The sequence below is a fragment of the Eumetopias jubatus genome, unplaced genomic scaffold (assembly GCF_037043125.1).
Source record: "Eumetopias jubatus isolate StellerSeaLion01/CBP00866 unplaced genomic scaffold, mEumJub1_p1.0 scaffold_15, whole genome shotgun sequence".
Classification (NCBI taxonomy): Eukaryota; Metazoa; Chordata; class Mammalia; order Carnivora; family Otariidae; genus Eumetopias; species Eumetopias jubatus.
Window position 1 is genome coordinate 60,549,954 of NW_028274821.1, and position 22,117 is coordinate 60,572,070.

Below are 22,117 nucleotides of genomic sequence, written 5' to 3' on the forward strand. Positions count from 1 at the left end.
TATGTTTCTAGGCAATGTAAAGCTGTAGACTCTTCTGCTGGGAGCTACCAACATGTCAATACATTCTTTGCTTTGAATACAGCCTGTGCTCTGTGCTCCTAGAAGGTTAATGTTGGGCTGGTATTTCCTGGCCCTCTCCCCAGTCACTCTTGGTAAAAGCCTGACCTTCCCTGACCCTCCTCCACAGGGTGGGGCTAACATGCTAAAGGTCATTGGTCCTGCATAGCCTCCCCTGGCTTTGGCCGTCTCTGGGCATGAAGTGTTCTCTGCTTCCTGTCACTGTGTGGTATACTCCTGGACCTGGATTTTCCACCTAGTTATTCCACTCATGGTGCCAGCTCGTCCAGTGTGGAAGGAAAGAAGTACAAAGCAGTTTGGGTCTTGAGTCCCCGGCTTATTTTTTAATACAGTTTTGCCAGGAATAAAGCAGAATGTTGATCGTTACTGATCCCTTACCCATTTCTCAACTGCTGCAGAACTCAGAGGAGTATGTTATAGGAACAATGACAAAACCCTCAATTCCAACAAAAAAGGGGTTGCAAACCCACTGAGAAGAGGCCCAAGTCGTGGGACCGGAGAGGCCACCCATCTGGATGTGGGCACCCACCTTAAACATGAAGGGTGAGAACCAGGCCGGCATGAAGACAAGGTTGCACAGGCGTGTGGTGGAGCAGTGCTGATCGATGCTGGCGAGTAAGGCCACCTCACCCAACTTCCCATGGCCTACGATCTCCACAGGCACCTTCAGGATGATTTCACCCTGCTCTTCATACACACCTGGAAATAGCACAATTCGGTCATACAGGCTTGCCATGGCCAACGCGCTGCCCAGGCTGTCAAACTCATGACCTGGCCCAACACTCAGGGTACGGCGTTCCCTCCTCCGGCGAAATAGAGAAAAGCAGACAGAGGACTCCAAGTCCAGGGCATTCTTGGTCCACGTCTTGGAGGCAAGGTAATGCTGCTTGAAGGCCTCCCTCCAAGACTCAGGCTCCACATCAGGCTGGTTGGGCCAGTTGGGGTGGCGGCATTCGGTGCATCCCAGACATAGCTGTCGCCAGCGAGTGCTATCGAGACTGAGGATCAGTTCATACCAGGCCCTGCAAACCAGGCTGCAGCGGCCCAGGTCGGGCAGGTGCAGGTAGGCTAAGATCATGCGCCACAGCTCCAAGGGGAGGCCGCCAGCCTCCATGGTCACCTGGGAGACAGACACAAAACAAAAGAAGTTTTTGCCGACCCTGCTTACAGCTCCCCCTTCTTGAAATATTCCCTGCCTTCTCCTGACCCCAAGGGTGTGCAAGTGAACAAGGCCTGGCCAATCATAGGACTCCATCTCCTCAACTGGAATTCTCTGGGATTTTTCTGCCTGGAGTCAGCAGGGAAGACTCTCTTTTCTCTTGGTCAGACACTATGCAGATATGACCTGCGAACTGCTGTCAGCCATGTTCCCCACTTGTGGAGAAAACCTTGTGGTACCAGAGCCAAGCAGAAATGAGGAAATGAAAGATGAAAAGTGAAAAAGATAAAGAAAAAAAGTGATCACATGTGTATGAGTCCTGGTGGTACTGATTCCAGATTCCTGAAAGCTGCCCTGGAATCTTTGGTTCTTTCTTCAGTTCTATGAGGTACCTAATGACCTTCTAATAAATACCCTTTTTTGCTTAAGCTGGTTTGACTTGGGTTTCTATGACTCATCACTAAGATTTTGGACCAGTGGAACCCCTCTTTGGCTGTTACAGTCCTGGAGCTCTGGATTCCCTAGACTCCCAGGGAAGGGACCTCTAGTTCTTCACACGAAGAGGAATAAGAACTGAGGCAGTGTGTGTCCATCTGTCTGCCTTTCCTGTTACCAGACCAAATAATTACCACTGTTTTCCCATGTAAGGCAGCCTTAGGAAACACTGAGGCTGGATCAGAGGCTGTGGGTTTTGGTCCTGGCTCTGCTACTGGTTACTGATGCAACCCTACTGTCCTACTAAGCACCTACCCTACTGGCTGCCCAGCCATCTGCCCCCTTGATCTCTGCCTCCCCCAACAATTTACCCCACATACTCAGAGATGCAGGGCTCCCTGGTAGACATGTCTGTAGAATGATACTACCCCAGACCCTTGGCAGCTGGACTCTGGATGGCTCCAACTGGGCCACTGAGATCTCCAGGTGAATAGGAGTTGCAATTCTAGAATCGGTTGAATTCTTTCCTGAATGGAAGAGAATGAATGGCTTCTTTCCTAAGATAAAAACTCAGAAAAAGTTGCTAGTGACCATTTTCTCTGCAAGGGGGTGGGGGTGGGGTGGGGCAGAAGAAGTTAGTCTACATTGAGAGAAGAATGAATCAGGAGACAGAAACAGAGAAAAGGGCAGAAACCAGGGGCATCCCAGTTTCTCTATAGCACTCCAGGTCATGGCTCCAGCCTATGCTCAAAACTCAGCTTTATCTTTGCCTTTTGAATTCCATCAGCTAGCTCTGTACTTTTGTGATACATTCTTCTTGCTCAAGTTGGCTTCACTGAATTTCTGTTATTTACACCTAGCTAAAGCCCTCTCATTTATGTGTCCATTTCCCCACCTAAAACACAAGGGGACTGTGTTACACGACCCAGAGCAACTTCCAAGTCTGAAACCCTGTAAAGTCTCTAGACAACTAGAAACTAAAATTGGAAACAGGGCAGACTTCACAACACACTGTAATCAAGTTGTTAACCTCTTCAAGGCCTTGGTTTCCCTCTCCATTTCATGAACATGATGATCATACCTGTCAGCTATATAGGCCCAGGAAGGCTATAGAAGCACAAATGTGTGACTATGACTACAAGAATTCTGAGCTTCATCGTAACAGGTCTTGCTTTAACTCTACAGATTAGTATTAGGACCTGGGTATATAGGTTTTTCTATAACAATCACCTAGTAAGACTTTACTAAGTCCTTAGCAGCACTGAAGAAAAGTTAGGCTCTGGACTGGCAAGCATCACAGAACAAAGGTTGGGCTCCTGGGAGCTGTGACTCCACCACACCAACACTGCTTTATTCACAGTGGTCTCCGTGATATCCATGTCTCCTGTTCTTCACCTCCTTCTTTAGCGATACCTTTTCAGGCTTTTTAAGAGAAAACCGTTCTGGGCGCCTGGGTGGCTCAGTCATTAAGCGTCTGCCTTCGGCTCAGGTCATGATCCCGGGGTCCTGGGGTCGAGTCCCACATCGGGCTCCCTGCTCCGCAGGGGGGCCTGCTTCTCCCTCTCCCACTCCCCCTGCTTGTGTTCCCTCTCTTGCTATGTCTCTCTCTGTCAAATAAATAAATAAAATCTTTAAAAAAAAAAAAAAGAGAAAACCGTTCTTCTATTCCTCTATTCTAAGAAGGTAAGTATAGCTAGGTGATTATATCCATTCCCTTGGCTTCAACTGTAAAATCTGAATCTCCAATAGTCTCTCTCAGGCCTTCCGTACAGATACCCAATTGCCTGTTGAGCACTTCTACTTGGGATGTTCCACAGATACTAAAAACTCAGCATTATATCCAAAACTGAACCTCAACTTCCACTTCAAGCCGTTACAAAATAACTGGAACTAGAATCTCCCTCCTGCCATGGAAAACTATAAAGGTGGACTGAAAATATGCTTTCAGGAATTGAACTGTATAGGACGGTAATCTTTGAGAGAAGGGAAATATAGCAGGGGAGGATGTGACTGCTCTAGCTTTCATCTGGGGGTACCTTCTCTTTGTGGGGTAGGGAGATGGCGCCCAAGCAGAGTGGTGGTCACAATGAGCAGGCAGATCTGAGTTCTGTGATGCTCAAGTGGCTGGAATCTGTGAGGCAGGGTGGGATGGGTGGGCACTTTCTCGGCTCAAAGCTGGACTGCACATGCACAGGGCATGTCTTCATTGGACTTAGCAGAGACCGCCTGTTATGGGGTAAATGGTGATACTAGAGATCACACAGAGCTGGGAGATAATGGTAGTCCAGCCCAGAATAGGAAGTGTTCACGTTGAGACTCAGGAAGGATATGCCACAGGAACAGATTCAAATTATAAGAATAAAAGCAAGCCTGATAGAATCAAAGGGTTCTGCCAGTAAATTAACTGTCTGTTAGAATACTACTTACCACTTAAAAAAAAAAAAAAAGACAACATAATGTAGATTCCCTCAACATGCCGGCCCCAAGACAGTGTGGTATGGGTATAAGGAAAATAGAGCCTCGAAACAAACCAATTTGACAAAATATCAATGCAATTCAATGGATAAACAAAAACCTTTTCACCAAATGGTGCTGGAAAAACTTAACATTCATAGGAAAAAAATGAACTTCTGACATATACCATGTACAAAAATTTAAGATTGATTTTAGACCTCAATACAAAAACCAAATCTATAAAGCTTCTAGGAGAAAGCTTGGGTGGCTCAGTTGGTTAAGCGTCCAACTCTTGGTTTCCACTTGGGTCATGATCTGGGGGTTGTGGGATCAAGTCCCACATCAGGCTCTGTGCTCAGCAGGAAGTTTGCTTGAGATTCTCCCTTTCCCTCTGCCCCTTCCCCTCCCCGAGGAGACACTCTCTCTCTCGCTCTAAAATAAATAAATCTTAATAAAAAGAGAAAATCTAAGAAAATATGCAACTCATGATAGGCAAAGATTTCTGAGAACACAAAAGGTACTAATCATAAAAGACAAAAATAATTGGTCTCTCAAAATTAAAAATTTCTGCTCATCAAAAGACATCATTTAGAAAATTAAAAGACAAGTGAAAGAATGGGAGTAAATATTTGCAATGTACATACAGGACAAAGGGCTTATATCCAGAATATATCAAGACATCCATAATAAAAAAAAATAAAATCCAACTAAAATTTTAAAAATCCAGCAAAAAATAGGCAAAGGTTTGAATAGACACCTCACAAAAGAAAAACAGCCAAAAAGTTCAAGACAGGTTCAACATCATTAGTATTCATTACTTGCTTTGTATTAAAACCATAATGAGATAGATGTGTGTGTGTCACTCTCACTACAATGGTGAAATGAAAAACAACAAAAGCATCAAAACATTGAGACATGAAGCAACCAGAACTCTCATACATTGCTGGTAGGAGGAGCATAAAATACTACAATCACCTTAGAAAACTGTCTGGTAGTTTCTTCTGTAATTAAACAAACACACCTAGGCTATGACCCAGGAATTCCACTCCTAGACATTTACCCAAGATAAATGAAAATGTACATCTACACAAAGATTTATATGAGAATGTTTACAGAAGCCTTATTCTTAAGAGTAAAACAAGAAAACTGGAAACAACCCAAATGTCCATCACCAGAAGAGTAGATAAACAAATTATGTATTCATGCAATGCAATACTGTTCAGCAATAAAAGGGGATGAACTGCTAATATATACAATAGACAGGTGAGCCACAAAAATATGTTAGGCAAAAGAAACTAGTCGCAAAAGACCACATATTGTATGATTCCATATGGGTGAAGTTCAAAAACAGACAAAATAATCTATGGTGATAAAAATCAGAACAGCGCTTAAAGGGGTTGCATGGAAACTTCAGGAGTGGAGGAAACATTTACATCTTCACTGCTGTGTTAGTCACATGCGTGCACACATCTGAAAAAACTCACTGAATTACATGCTTCTGTTCTGTGCATTTTATTGTATTGTAAACTTTATCTCAATTTACAAAATAGTATAGATTATCATCTCTCCAGGCCTGCTCTACATGTCCCAGTTAATGGCACCAACATCTTCCACCTTGCCACCCCAGTCAGTAACTAGGGAAACCTTGATTTCTCTCTCACTCTCTCCCAGATATTCTCTCAAGTCATGTGTTTCCACCTCCTTAAGCACTCTCAAATTAGTCCTTTCCTCTCTCCTATCTCTGTCACGGAGTTGTTTCTGGCCTCACCATCTTTAGTTTGGATTACCACAGTAGATTCTCAACTGGTCTCCCTGGAACCAGTCCTCCATCCAATCCACTTCACACACAGCCATCAAGGGAAGCTTTCTAGAACGTAAATGGGGCATGCCCCTTGTCAGCTTAGAATTCCTCAATGGCTCCCCATGGCTTCCAGAATAAAACCTAGTACAGATGACAGCTCATGAGCTGGTCTATTTCTCTAGCTTCATCACTGATGTTCATCCCACCTACCCTCACTCTCCCAACAGCACCTTACTCAGAGGCCCTTTCTTCATCCTCTCTCCTCAGACATCAAGTGCCTCTTCTGGCCCCTCATAGCTACCTGAGAATAGTTCTATCACAGCCTTTTTAAAGAGCAAATGTGTAGTGATTTGTTTTATAAAGGAAACATCCTGCTAACCACTACCGAAATCAGAAAACAGAATTTTGCCAGCTACTCTAGAAGCCTCCCCATGTGCCCCATTCCAATCCTCCCCACAAAGGTGAACATATTCCTGATTCTGTAGTAATCACTTCCTTAGGTCTTTGTGGTTTTATCACTTAAGTATGCATCCTTAGATTCTAGAATTTTACTTTTGTCCTCAGGTTTTTAGCTTGATATGTGTTTGGTTCTCATTCCACCCACAGGGTCCCCTTCCATCCCTTTCTTTTTTTACAAGTTGCCTGTTGAAGAATCTCAACCATCTGACCAGTTTCCCAGTCTGAATTTTGCTGACTGCATGCTTTCTCATGTGAGAGTTCAACTTGTTGTCCTGTTGTATTTTCTTCACATTGGCAGCTGCATCCAGAGGCTTGATCAGACTCAGGTACAATCCCTTTAGCAAGGCTACAAGTGGTATTGTATATTTTTATCAGCAAATGTCCACAAGTCTGGCTGTCTCTTCTTTGATGTTAGTGTCCACTAATGCTCAATGCCTAAATCCATTAATTCCCTGGAAGTAACAAAATGGTGATAATTCTAACTGTGTCATTTGGTTGATTTCTTTGTTGAAGTAATTATATTAGGAGATGCTTCTCTTCACTGCACACTTAGGAAAGCCCTCTTTCATTTCCCAGGTTTCAAGACAATGAATTGGTTCTGTTATTCTTTGAAGGTAACCAATCTATTAACCAGTGTGTTTAAACTATTATGATGAATTCAGGGATTTAAACCTATTTTACAGGTTTCAAGTCTTTGAAACTGCTATTCATACTGAAGCTCAAATTGAGACATCTTTGGCCTCAATTTGGTTCCTCAGTCATTTTGACACAACCTCAGTAATCTTTGATAGCTTCTTTGCCATGTGGTATGTCAAGATGTTCCTAGCTCAGTTTTTACATTTCCTGCCCAGACATGGTATTAGACATCTAAGAAAGAAAAATTTTTAAAGATTTATTTTTGAGAGAGAGAGAGAGAGAAACTGCGCACACACACAAGCAGGGGGAGTGGCAGGCAGAGGAAAAAGCAGGCTCCCCACTGAGCAAGGAGCCCAATGTGGGACTCAATCCCAGGACCCTGGGATCATGACCTGAGCCAAAGGCAGATGCTTAACCGACTGAGGCACCGAGGCATCCCTCTAAGAAATATTTTTAATTGAAATTTTTATTGAGGTAATTGTTCATATGCAGTTATAAGAAATGATACAGAGAAATCTCTTGTATACTTTCTCAGTTTCCCCCAGTGGTAACATTTGCAAAACTATAATCACAACCAACATAGTGACACTGATACAATCTACCACCCTATTTGGATTTCTCCAGTTTTACTTGGACTCATTTTTGTGTCTGTATTACATTCTATACAATTTTATCACCTGTGTAGGTTCGGGTATCCACTACCACAGTCAAGACACTGAAAAGGGGGCACCTGGGTGGCTCGGTCGTTAAGCGTCTGCCTTCGGCTCAGGTCATGATCCCAGGGTCCTGGGATCGAGCCCCGCATCGGGCTCCCTGCTCTGCGGGAAGCCTGCTTCTCCCTCTCCCACTCCTCCCGCTTGTGTTCCCTCTCTTGCTGTGTCTCTGTCAAATAAATAAATAAAATCTTAAAAAAAAAAGACACTGAAAAGTTCTGACACCACAAGATCCCTCATGTTACTCTTTTATATAATCACACCTACCATCCTGATGCTTCTTCTCTGTTCTTAATCCCTGACAACCATTAATCTGTCTTCCATTTCTAAAACAGTGTCACGTCAAAGATGTCACATAAATGGAATCATATAGTATAAAATCTCTTGGGATTGGCTTTTTTTTCACTCAGCATAATTCCTTGGAGATTCATTCAAGTTGTGTGCATCACTAATTCTTTCCTTTATAATGCTGAGGAGCATTCCATGGTATGGATGTGCCACAGTGTGCATCTGCAGAATCCTGACAAAAGCATTCACACATGTAATTCCAACCCATATAAAAAATTGAATATTACCATCACCCCAGAATATTCCCTCATGACTTTTCTGTCAATTCCTACCCCAAATTCCAAGGGGGCAACCACTGTTGTGACTTTTCTACCATAGATTAGTTTTGTCTGTTCTAGAATTTCATATAAATGGAAACATGCAGTGTGTATTCTTTTGTGTTAAGGCTTCTTACACTTAGTATAACATTTTTGAGATTCATCCATTTTGTTGCATGTATGAATAGTTCATCCCTGCTGAGTAGTTATTTCATTGTATAATATACTGATATATCACAGTTTTAAAAAACCAATTCTCCTATAGACAGAAAACTGAACTGTTTCCAATTTGGGGCTATTATGAATAATGCTGCTGTGAATATTCTTTTTTTTTTCATTTTAAACAAGAAGTTTATTTAAACAACAAGACGCTTGACTTGAAGGGAAAACTATCTAGGATTCATTTCTTTTAGAGTAATTTATCCCTACTTAAAGACAGATTGCCCTACATGTAACAGCTACATACAAAAAAGTTATAAAATTATCCTTGGTTTTACAATGATAAATGAAAAACATTAAAATTCTCCAATCGAACAAGGTATGCAACGATTTCTATGTTGTTCTTTTTTTGTTAAACAGTGAGAGCAAAATGCGGAGCAAGATGGCGGAGGAGTAGGAGACCTGGATTTCGTCTGGTCTCAGGAATTCAGCTGAATAGGGATCAAACCATTCTGAACACTTATGAACTCAACAGGAGATCGAAGAAGAGAGTAGCAACAACTCTCTGAACAGAGAAGCGACCACTTACTGGAAGGACAAAATGACAAGACGAAAAAAATCACCTCAGCAAAAAGAACAAGAGGTAGTACCATCTGCCAGGGACCTACTCAATACAGACTTAGTATGATGTCGGACCTAGAGTTCAGAATCATGACTTTAAAGATACTAGCTGGGCTTGAAAAAAGTGTGGAAGTTATTAGAGAAACCCTTTCTGGAGAAATAAAAGAACTAAAATCTAACCAAGTCGAAATCAAAAAGGCTATTAATGAGGTGCAATAAAAAATGGGGGCACTAACTGCTAGGATAAATGAGGCAGAAGAGAGAATCAGCGATCTAGAAGACCAAATGATGGAAAATAAAGAGGCTGAGAAAAAGAGAGAGAAACAACTACAGGATCACGAGGGCAGAATTCGAGAGATAAGCGATACGATAAGACGAAACAACATTAGAATAATTGGGATCCCAGAAGAAGAAGAAAGAGAGAGAGGGGCAGAAGGTATATTGGAGCAAATTATAGCAGAGAACTTCCCTAATGTGGGGGAGGAAACAGGCATCAAAATCCAGGAGGCACAGAGAACCCCTCTCAAAATCAATAAAAATAGGTCAACACCCTGACATCTAATAGTAAAACTTACGAGTCTCAGAGACAAAGAGAAAATCCTGAAAGCAGCTCGGGAGAAGAGATATGTAACCTACAATGGTAGAAACATTAGATTGGCAACACACCTATCCACAGAGAGCTGGCAGGCCAGAAAGGACTGGCATGATATCTTCAGAGCACTAAACGAGAAAAACATGCAGCCAAGAATACTATATCCAGCTAGGCTGTCATTGAAAATAGAAGGAGAGGTAAAAAGCTTCCAGGACAAACAAAAACTAAAGGAATTTGCAAACACAAAACCAGCCCTAAAAGAAATATTGAAAGGGGTCCTCTAAGCAAAGAGAGAGCCTAAAAGCAGCATAGATCAGAAAGAAGCACAGACAATATACAGTCACAGTCACCTTACAGGCAATACAATGGCACTAAATTCATATCTTTCAATAGTTACCCTGAATGTAAATGGGCTAAATGCCCCAATCAAAAGACACAGGCTATCAGATTGGATTAAAAAACAAGACCCATCCATATGCTGTCTGCAAGAGACTCATTTTAGACCCAAAGACACCCCCAGCTTGAAAGTGAGGGGGTGGAAAACCATTTACCATGCTAATGGACACCAAAAGAAAGCTGGGGTGGCAATTCTAATATCAGACAATTAGATTTTAAAACAAAGACTGTAATAAGAGATGAAGAAGGACACTATATCTTACTTAAAGGGTCTATCCAACAAGAAGATCTAACAATTGTAAATATCTATGCCCCTAACATGGGAGCAGCCAATTATATAAGGCAATTAATAACAAAAGCAAAGAAACACATTGAAAACAATACAGTAATAGTGGGGGACTTTACCACCCCCCTGACTGAAATGGACAGATCATCTAAGCAAAAGATCAACAAGGAAATAAAGACTTTAAATGAAACACTGGACCAAATGGACTTCACAGACATATTCAGAACATTCCATCCTAAAGCAACGGAATACACATTCTTCTCTAGTGCCCATGGAACATTCTCCAGAATTGATCACATCCTAGGTCACAAATCAGGTCTCAACCGATACCAAAAGATTGGGATTATTCCCTGCATATTTTCAGACCACAATGCTTTGAAACTAGAACTCAATCACAAGAGGAAAGTCGGAAAGAACTCAAATACATGGAGGCTAAAGAGCATCCTACTAAAGAATGAATGGGTCAACCAGGAAATTAAAGAAGAACTAAAAAAATTCATGGAAACCAATGAAAATGAAAACACAACTGTTCAAAATCTTTGGGATACAGCAAAGGCAGTCCTAAGAGGAAAGTATATAGCAATACAAGCCTTTCTCAAGAAACAAGAAAGGTCTCAAAATACACAACCTAACCCTACACCTAAAGGAGCTGGGGAAAGAACAGCAAATAAAGCCTAAACCCAGCAGGAGAAGAGAAATAATAAAGATCAGAGCAGAAATCAATGAAATAGAAACCAAAAGAACAGTAGAACAGATCAACGAAACCAGGAGCTGGTTCTTTGAAAGAATTAACAAGATTGATAAACCCTGGCCAGACTTATCAAAAAGAAAAGAGAAATGACCCAAATCAACAAAATCATGAATGAAAGAGGAGAGATCACAACCAACACCAAAGAAATACAAACAATTATAAGAACATATTATGAGCAACTCTATGCCAGCAAATTAGATAACCTGGAAGAAATGGGTGCATTCCTAGAGATGTATCAACTACCAAAATTGAACCAGGAAGAAATAGAAAACCTGAACAGACCTATAACCACTAAGGAAATTGAAGCAGTCATCAAAAATCTCCCAACAAACAAAAGCCCAGGGCCAGATGGCTTCCCAGGGGAATTCTATCAAACATTTAAAGAATTAATACCTATTCTCCTGAAACTGTTCCAAAAAATAGAAATGGAAGGAAAACTTCCAAACTCATTTTATGAGGCCATTACCTTGACCCCAAAACCAGACAAAGACCCCATCAAAAAGGAGAATTACAGACCAATACCCTTGACGAACATGGATGCAAAAATTCTCACCAAAATACTAGCCAATAGGATCCTACAGTACATTAAAAGGATTATTCACCATGACCAAGTGGGATTTATCCCTGGGCTTCAAGGTTGGTTCAACATCCGCAAATCAATCAACGTGATACAATACATTAACAAAAGAAAGAACAAGAATTATATGGTCCTCTCAATAGATGCAGAAAAAGCATTTGACAAAGTACAGCATCCTTTCTTGATCAAAACTCTTCAGAGTATAGGCATAGAGGGTACAGACCTCAATATCATAAAAGCCATCTATGAAAAACCTACAGCAAATATCATTCTCAATGGGGAAAAGCTGAGAGCTTCTCCCCTAAGGTCAGGAACGCGGCAGGGATGTCCACTATCACCACTGCTATTCAACATAGTATTAGAAGTCCTAGCCACAGCAATCAGACAACAAAAAGAAATCAAAGGCATCCAAATCGGCAAAGAAGAAGTCAAACTCTCACTCTTTGCAGATGATACGATACTGTATGTGGAAAACCCAAAAGACTCCACCCCAAAACTGCTAGAACTCATACAGGAATTCAATAAAGTAGCAGGATATAAAATCAATGCACAGAAATCAGTGGCATTCCTATACACCAACAACAAGACAGAAGAGAGACAAATCAAGGAGTCGATCCCATTTACAATTGCACCCAAAACCATAAGATACCTAGGAATAAATTTAACCAAAGAGGCAAAGGATCTGTACTCAGAAAACTATAAAATACTCATGAAAGAAATTGAAGAAGACACAAAGAAATGGAAAAACGTTCCATGCTCACGGATTGGAAGAACCAATATTGTGAAGATGTCAATGCGACCTAGAGCAATCTACACATTCAATGCAATCCCCATCAAAATACCATTCACTTTTTTCAAAGAAATGGAACAAATAATCCTAAAATTTGTATGGAACCAGAAGAGACCCCGAATAGCCAGAGGAATATTGAAAAAGAAAAGCAAAGCTGGCGGCATCACAATTCCGGACTTCCAACTATTACAAAGCTGTCATCATCAAGACAGTATGGTACTGGCACAAAAACAGACACCATAGATCAATGGAACAGAATAGAGGGCCCAGAAATGGACCCTCAACTCTATGGTCAACTAATCTTTGACAAAGCAGGAAAGAATGTCCAATGGCAAAAAGACAGTCTCTTCCACAAATGGTGTTGGGAAAATTGGACAGCCACATGCCGAAGAATGAAACTGGACCATTTCCTTACACCACACACAAAAATAGACTCCAAATGGTTGAAAGAGCTAAACGTGAGACAGGAGTCCATCAAAATCCTAAAGGAGAACACAGGTAGCAACCTCTTTGACCTCAGCCACAGCAACTTCTTCCTAGAAACATCACCAAAGGCAAGGGAAGCAAGGGCAAAAATGAACTATTGGGATTTCATCAAGATAAAAAGCTTTTGCACAGCAAAAGAAACAGTCCACAAAACCAAAAGACAACCGACAGAATGGGAGAAAATATTTGCAAATGACATATCAGATAAAGGGCTAGTATCCAAAATCTATAAAGAACTTATCAAACTCAACACCCAAAGAACAAATAATCCAATCAAGAAATGGGCAGAAGACATGAACAGACATTTTTCCAAAGAAGACATCCAAATGGCCAACAGACACATGAAAAAGTGCTCAACATCACTCGGCATCAGGGAAATCCAAATCAAAACCTCAATGAGATACCACCTCACACCAGTCAGAATGGCTAAGATTAACAAGTCAGGAAACGACAGATGTTGGCGGGGATGTGGAGAAAGGGGAACCCTCCTACACTGTTGGTGGGAATGCAAGCTGGTGCAACCACTCTGGAAAACAGTATGGAAGTTCCTCAAACAGTTGAAAATAGAGCTACCATACGATGCAGGAATTGCACTACTGGGTATTTACCCCAAAGATACAAATGTAGGGATCCGAAGGGGTACGTGCACCCCAATGTTTATAGCAGCAATGTCCACAATAGCAAACTGTGGAAAGAGCCAAGATGTCCATCGACAGATGAATGGATAAAGAAGAGGTGGTATATATACAAAATGGAATATTATGCAGCCATAAAAAGGAATGAGATCTTGCCATTTGCAACGACATGGATGGAACTGGAGGGTGTTATGCTGAATGAAATAAGTCAATCAGAGAAAGACATGTATCATATGACCTTGCTGATATGAGGAATTTTTAACCTCAGGAAACAAACTGAGGGTTGCTGGAGTGGTGGGGGGTGGGAGGGATGGGGTGGCTGGGTGATAGACATTGGGGAGGGTATGTGCTATGGTGAGCGCTGTGAATTGTGCAAGACTGTTGAATCACAGATCTGTACTTCTGAAACAAATAATGCAATATGTTAAGAAAAAAAAAAAGAAGATAGCAGGAGGGGAAGAATGAAGGGGAGTAAGTCGGAGGAGGAGACGAACCATGAGAGACGATGGACTCTGAAAAACAAACTGAGGTTTCTAGAGGGGAGGGGGGTGGGGGGATGGGTTAGCCTGGTGATGGGTATTAAAGAGGGCACGTTCTGCGTGGAGCACTGGGTGTTATGCACAAACAATGAATCATGGAACACTACATCAAAAACTAATGATGTAATGTATGGTGATTAACATAACAATAAAAAATTAAAAAAAAAAACCAAAAAACAGTGAGAGCAAAATAACTTACTGGAATATAAAGATAAGAGCTGACTGAGCATGACACTAATGGAGAGAGGGTGTATTTTCACAGAAGCAGTATTTTCCCCCATCCCATCTCCATTTGAAGTCGATCAAAATGCAATATGCTTGTGCACATACACAGTTACTTTATGTACAATAAAGGAATGGGGAAGGGGAAAATGAAAGAATAGAGAAAACTGTACTGTAGTAGTCAGGATGTGGTGGAACCGAATTGTGGCTTTCTAATTGAGAATGTCTTCTTGGTCTGGAGGAACAGAGTTCTGGAGCAAAGTAGCAGGTTCCCTTTTTAGTAGACACCTCCTGTCTGCTGCTGGAACACATCAATTGTATCTTCATCCCCCATTTCCAGCTGTGCAGGTGTGTCTGTTTCATTGATTGGCTGCCCATCAAATCGGAATCTGATCTGCCTCACTGACAAACCCTGTCGTTCACAATAGGCTTTCATTAGTTTACTAAGTGGTGTATGCCTCTTAATCTTAAACTGCAGCACAGAACCATCCTGCCCCGCCACCTTCGAATTAATATGATCGTTGTTCTCAGTCTTGACTCCTTCCTTGGGCTTTTCGTCAGCCATAGCGAGCACCGGAGTCTCCTCAGCTGCCGCTTCACAAAAGAGGTACCAGGTCCGCACCGAATGAGCACACAAGCAGCACCGCTGCTGTGGATATTCTTATACAAAAAATTCTTATACAAATCTTGAGTAAATATGTACAAGTGGAATTGCTGGGTCTTTTTTCCAAACAAGTTGTACCATCTTACATTCTCACTAAAAATGTATAAGAAATACTGTTGCTCAGGCGCCTGGGTGGCTCAGTTGGTTAAGCAACTGCCTTCGGCTTAGGTCATGATCCTGGAGTCCCAGGATCGAGTCCCGCATCGGGCTCCCTGCTCAGCAGGGAGTTGGCTTCTCCCTCTGACCCTCTTCCCTCTCGTGCTGTCTTTCATTCTCTAATAAATAAAATCCTTAAAAAAAAAAAAAAGAAATACTGTTGCTCTACAACTTCGTTACCATTTATTGTTGTTGGTCTTTCTAATTCCATCATTCTGGTGGGTATGCAATGGCAACTCATTTGGGTTTTAATTTTCACTTCCCTCATGACTAATGATGTTGAACACTTTTTCACGTGCTTGCTGCCATTCATATATCTCCTTTCAGGAGTGTGTTCACATCTTCTATTTTTTTATTTTATTGGGTTCTTTTTATTATTCAATTATAGGACTTTTAAAATATATCCTTTGCCAGATATATGTTGTGAATATTTTCTCCTACTCTGTAGCTTACCTTTTCATTTTTTTATCTTTCGTTTTCTTGATGGCGTCTTTTGATGAGAAGTTTTAAATTTTGATGAAGTCTAACTCACCTTTTTCAAATGACTGATCCCTTTTAACTGAGAAGGCTCTGCTAATTCCCATGTCATGAAGATATTCTCCTATATTTTCTTCTAAAAGCTTTGTGGTTTTAACTTTTATATTTTGATCTATGATCCATCATGAATTAATTTTTGTTATGGTAAAAAGCAGTGGTTGAAATTAATTTTTTTATGTGAGTATTCAGTTATCCCAGAACCATTTGTTGAAAAGAATTTCTTTTCCCCAGTTGGGTTGCTTTGGTGCCTTTGTCAAAAATCAAATGACAGTAGTGTAGGTCTATTTCTGGGTGATTTATTCTGTTTCATGGATCTATTTGTTAATCTTTATGCTAGCACCACACGAGCACTACATTTCTGACACTTCTTTTCCTTTTATGAATTGTGCTTCTGGTGTCAAGTCTAAGAACTCCTTACCTCGTTCTGGATCCTGAAGATTTTCTCCTATGTTTTTTCTTAAAGTTCTATAATTTTACATTTTACATCCAGGTCTGTGACCTATTTTGAGTTAATTTTTGATTAAGGTGTAAGGCTTAGTTTGAAGTTCATTTTTTTGGGCCTATGGTTGTCCCAGCACCATTTGTAGAAAAGCCTATCCTTTCTCCATTGAATTGCTTTTGGACTTTTGTCAAAAATCAGTTGAACTTATTTTTGTCCTGTTTTTTTAATATAAATTTATATTTTTTAAAGATTTTATTTATTTATTTATTTGAGAGAGAGAGAGCACATGAGACAGGGGAAGGGTCAGAGGGAGAAGCGGACTCCCGCTGAGCAGGAAGCCCGATGTGGGACTCAATCCGGGGACTCCAGGATCATGACCTGAGCTGAAGGCAGTCGCTTAACCGACTGAGCCACCCAGGCACCCTGTCCTGGTTTCTTTTAATGGAAGTAATATTTCAAGACCACAACCAGTGTATTAGCGAGGTTTATTTCTACTAGTTTTGGTCATTGTTTCTAAGGCTTTTCAGTGGATTTCTGTGTCCTCTATTAGATTGTGGCGTTTATTGGAGATAGGGACTGGATACTTTGATCTGGGAAAGTTCATTATCTGGTGCTGACCCTCTTTCTCTACTCCCAACTATTCAGAGCAATGGAAAAGCCAAGGAAATCATTCTAAGCTAGAGGACACCTAGGTTACTCTTAATACCAGGTCCACTCTTCCCAGATACAATGAGAGTGGGACTCTGGTTTTCCCAGGCTCTGGGTGCTTGGCAGGAAATTATGCCAATAAGTAAACCAGGGGAGATAACTCCATGATTTATTATTATCCACAACTAACTTGACCAGAGTCACTGGGAAAGAAACAGGTCAGCAGTACTTCTGGTAAGATTAACTCTTCTATATTTAACTCTCACCTAACTTCTTTCTCTCACAGTTTCCTATCTTGTACTCCACATCCCTCTCAAACTTCTTCCCAGACCTTTTGTGGCTCTGCCTCTAATTACTCTTTTCCTAACGTGAATGTTGCTCTTCTCATTATGACGTCATTTGCATGAGGAAGGAGCGCTGATGCTGGGGCCACTCTGAGTGGGTGAAATGCAGTTCAGTCTCCTCCAACTATGTTTTTTGGCTCACCTCACTTAAAAGATAATAAAAGAAATGTTATTTTGCTGTTTCTCCATAAGGTCTTGGTGACCTGTACATGGTTCTCTGAATTTAGTGACTTCATAGATCATTTTTTTTTTTTAAAGACTTTATTTATTTATTTGAGAGAGAGAGTGAGAGAGAGAGAGAGCACATGAGAGGGGGTGAGCAGGGAGCCCGATGCAGGACTCAATCCTAGGACTCCAGGATCTTGACCTGAGCCGAAGGCAGTCGCTTAACCAACTGAGCCACCCAGGCGCCTTTTTTTTTTTTTAAGATTTTATTTATTTATTCATGAGAGACAGAGAGAGAGAGGGGTAGAGGCAAAGGGAGAAGCAGGCTCCCCACAGAGCAGGGAGCCCCATGCGGGACTCGATCCCAGGACCCTGGGATCATGACCTGAGCCAAAGGCAGACGCTTAACCGACTGAGCCACCCAGGCGTCCCTTTAGATCACGCTTTTTCTAGCTAGCTGCAACCCTTCACACAGTCCCTTTCTTCTAACTAGCTCAGGTACAGCCTCCTCCCCCCATGTAATGATGGCCCTGCTGATCATCCCGTGTCCCATTTGGTGTACATGTATCTTTCTAAAGTTTTCATCTCCCTATTAAAAGGAGCTCATTTATAATACTTTTCTAGCTGTCTTTGCTTCACTTCTTTTTTCCTTACTATTTTGCACTTCAATTTAAAACCACCAGAAGAACATTATTATCCTCATTTTAACAAGTTCCTATATGAGAGGTGTCTAGGTGGCTCAGTCGGTTAAGCATCTGGCTCTTGATTTTGGCTCAGGTCATGATCTCGGGGTTGTGAGATTGAGCCCTGTGTGGGGCTCTTCGCTGGCCATGGAGCCTGCTTAAGATTCTCTCCCTCTACCCCCACCCCCCAAAAAACAAAACAAGTTCCTATATGAAAGTATACAAATTATCAACCACCAAAGCACTTCTTCCCAAAGGGTAAGCTCTTAAGGAGGACGAACTGCTTTATCTGGAAGGAGTATCTTTTGATTATTAAGAGCTTTGACTTATTTCTTAGGCTCCTTGTTCTCTTTGTCTCTACCTCCCACTTTCCCATTTATTAGCTTCTCTGACTATAACTGTATGCTGCTCTTCCTGGGAGCCCCATATCTGTGTACTTTCTGACATGCCTTATCTATGACGTTCTTTCTTTCTATAAGGGACAACTCTGAAAGCTGTTTGAGAGTGAATCAGGTAACCTTAAGGGGACCTAACCTGTACAGCCTTCCAGGTGAGAGACTTCCATGTGGCCTTTTGTAGGTCTGCCCAGTAGGGCCTTCTTTGGGACCTACTGCTAATGGTCACTATTCTAATTTTCAAGAGGATATAAGAGACCCGAATCACAACTACCCAAATTACAACTACCAACCCTGATAACTGCATCTTGCCTCACTGCTGACTTGAACCTTGTTCACTATGTAACAGTGTTCAACCCAGTCAACCTATTGTATGCCCCATGTGACATCCCACAGCACCCAGCACTGCAAATTTCTGTCCCAGATGAATTTCCCAGTTACCATAGCAGTCCATCAATAAGGAATACACTGGGCCACCACAACTGAATTAGAGAATATGGCAAGAACCAGACACACCATTTAATACCCGCACAAAGTACATGCTTAATAATAGTGTTTTTAAGTAAATGAATAGACAGATGAGTTTCCATCATGCCACCACCCCCCACTTTTTAGTTAATTCATTTTCACAAACTTATGTAAATTTACTATATAATAGGGCGCCTGGGTGGTTCAGTAGGTTAAGTGCCTGCCTTCGGCTCAGGTCATGATCCCAGGGTCTTGTGATCGAGCCCCGCATTGGGCTCCCTGCTCAGTGGGAAGTCTGCTTCTTCCTCTCCCTCTGCCCCTCCCCATGCTCTTTCTCTCTCACACACGCATGTTCTCTCTCTCAAATAAAAATAAAATCTTAAAAAAAAATTTACTATATAAACCCAGTTTCAAGGACCTTCCTTCTCCATTCAAGTTTCCTGCATCCATACAGAAATTCCCATGTAGAAATTCTTAAAGTTCCACTGTGAACAAAACATAAAGAATAAAAATCCCTTTTATTCCTCAGTTAATTTGTTCTGCAAATACAGCCCTTATGAAGTGTAGGGGATACTGGGATGAGAAAAAATTGATAGGAAATGGACAACCTGGGATAACAATAATTGAGCACTATTGCAGCTTACAGAGCTCAAGAGGAAAGAACATTCTTATTTATTTTTATTTTTTAAAGGTCTTTTTTTTTTATTTATTTGACAGAGAGATAGAGAACACGAGTAGGCAGAGCGGCAGTCAGAGGGACTGGGAGAAGCAGGCTCTCTGCTGAGCAGGGAGCCCGACGCAGGGCTTGATCCCAGGACCCTGGGATCATGACCTGAGCTGAAGGCAGACGCTTAACGACTGAGCCACCCAGGCGCCCCTCAAGAGGAAAGGACATTTTTAAACCAGACTTAGAGAGACTTCCCCTAACAGTGGTTCTTAAAACATGGCTCTTGGTCCTCTGCCTCAGAATCACCCAGGGCCTGGTCCTAGCTCCACTTCAGAGCTCCAGAATGAGCACTTCTCTGGAGTGGAACCAATTATCTACATGCTCACCAAGCTCCCTGGTGACTGCATGAAAAGGGCCCCCATTCCCCACTTTGATGCAGCATCCTCAATAAATGGATCTCCTCAACTTTCAACCCTCTCGGTGATATGGCCCTCCCTGTATCATCTCAAAGTTAGAAGACCTGGAGCATGTTGTAGGAGACCTTGAGCAAGTCACATAACGCCCTGGGCTTTCGTTTCCTCATATATAAATTGGAGACCCTGATACTACCCCAGGGGATTTCTGCAACCATGAAAATATCCAATGTACAGTGTGTTGGGAATTAGTGCTTTTTATCAACTATTCCCAGTTTCCCCTCCTGGGTACTTGATAGGATCGCACTGGCCCCTCTGGTGGTTGGGTAGGCCAAATGGTTAGTATTAATCAATGAGTTTTCAGCAGAAGAGGTATGTGCTACTTCTGGACTAGCTAACTGCCTATGTAAGATCATCCAGAGCTCTGTTTTTCTCTGGCATAGCAACTGGCAACATATGAGACCATGGCTACTCTGGGAGGACAAGCAGAGGCCCCTGCTAACCCGAAACAGATGCATATCATACATAAAACATAATCCTTTGTTTTGGGTTAAGGCACTAAGAATTTAGGAACTGTTAACTACAGTATAACCTAGTCCTTCCTGACTGATAGAGCATGTGAAACTCTAAAGGGCCCTAGTAGGAAGCTCCTGGACACCCTGAGATGCCCATTCCATGGTTTGTCTGCAGCCAACTTTAGTGTACTTCCCAAAACTGAGCCAAAATCTAGCTCTTAGTTACTTCTTCAGTTGGTCTCAGTTCCGTTCCCCTGGAGCCACTGGAGTTCTGCTCTCTTATACATGTTGCATGTTGGTGTAGGCCTTGGATGCCAAACCTGGGAGCTTATACTCTGTCTACCATCTACTGTTCCTCAGGAGGGGAGTGGCCTGATCAGAGCTCTAGTTCAAGGAGATCCATCCTCGAGAGGTAGGTCAGGTAGAACAGTGAGAGCAGAAACTCACAACTTAGCAAATATTAAATGACAGTTTCTTTCCCTCAGGATCATGTGAGGGCCTCCAGAGGATTTGGTGGCAAAGGTGCCTGGCACAGAAACTACTGGAGCTTCAGTTTTCTTAGGATTCCAAGAAGCCCACCCCGCAGTGGAAAGCTAAGGGTCTTCTGGCAGGCCTGTCAAGGGAAGGAAGATATGCCAGCAGAGGATTTTCCACCCTTCAGCACTTGCCTTCCTCCAAATTTGGCCACGTCCCTGACTCTAGCAACACCCCACGGGCTGAATCTAGAATGAGGCTGACAATTCTACCCTCAGGACCTCTCTGAACTTAAAGAGGATTTCCTTTTATTCAGCTGTCACACTCCCTGTTGTTCCATTGGCTTTATTTACTTATCTTTACACTAATCCATGGGGATCCATGCAGCAACAGGGATTTCTATAACCAGGTAACACTAAAAAAAAAAAAAAAAAATGTATTCAAGTTTTGCCCTTCCTTTTTGCCAATGGGGCCTCTGAGCCATGGAATTAAAAGTAACGAATGTCCCCTAGGGCTTGTGCACCTGGAGTGTGAGCCTGTAAAGAGCTGGAGAAACAACAGTGGGAACTTGTTTGGGATGGGAGGGAGCAGGTCCTGAGGTAGGCCTCAAGCTGTTCCCTTCGTGTGTTCCCAAGAGTGAGAACTCAGGGCTTCTGTGTGGCACTCACCTAACCCTCTGGGCCACTGGGTGTCCCCAGCCTCAGTGGGTGTGGCATAGGCCACCCCCTTGGGATGCGCACCCCGTAAGAGTTGGCTCTCAACAAGCAAGCTCTACTGCTTCCCAGCCTTGTGACTTGAGCAAATCCTTTAACCTCTCTTAAAGATTAAAGATTAATCTTTAATCTGTAGATTTCCTCATCTACAAACAGGCTCATGATGGCTGTCCTCACTTCATGAGGATTTTGAGAATTTCCAAAGAAAAATAATCATTTATTCAACAAAGATTCATATATTGCTTACTTTCGCACTAGGCATTGTTCTAAGTACTGACAGGCAGTGAACAAGACAAAGTCCTACCTTTAGAGACAGACAATAAATTTAAAAAACAGTAACAAATGCTATGAGGAGAAAATAAAGCAGGCTAAGGGGTATGCATGTGTGTGTGCCATTTTAGACAGGGTCATCAAGGAAGGTCTCTGAGGAAGTGACATT

At 42.0% G+C, this 22,117-nt stretch overlaps 1 protein-coding gene and 1 pseudogene across 3 annotated transcripts in view; both read right to left on the reverse strand.

The window, feature by feature from the left end:
• The window catches only part of FBXO10 (F-box protein 10), a 59,926-nt gene that overhangs the window by 25,307 nt on the left and 12,502 nt on the right, over window positions 1-22,117 (reverse strand). For all 3 annotated transcript variants that reach the window (XM_028108755.2, XM_028108753.2, XM_028108754.2), the window contains one exon: window positions 608-1,198. In XM_028108755.2, the coding sequence (XP_027964556.1) occupies window positions 608-1,192 (585 nt within the window). In that variant the 5' untranslated portion in view covers window positions 1,193-1,198. The remainder of the gene's footprint in view (window positions 1-607; window positions 1,199-22,117) is intronic.
• LOC114213517 (small ubiquitin-related modifier 2 pseudogene) lies at window positions 14,668-15,005 on the reverse strand (annotated as a pseudogene).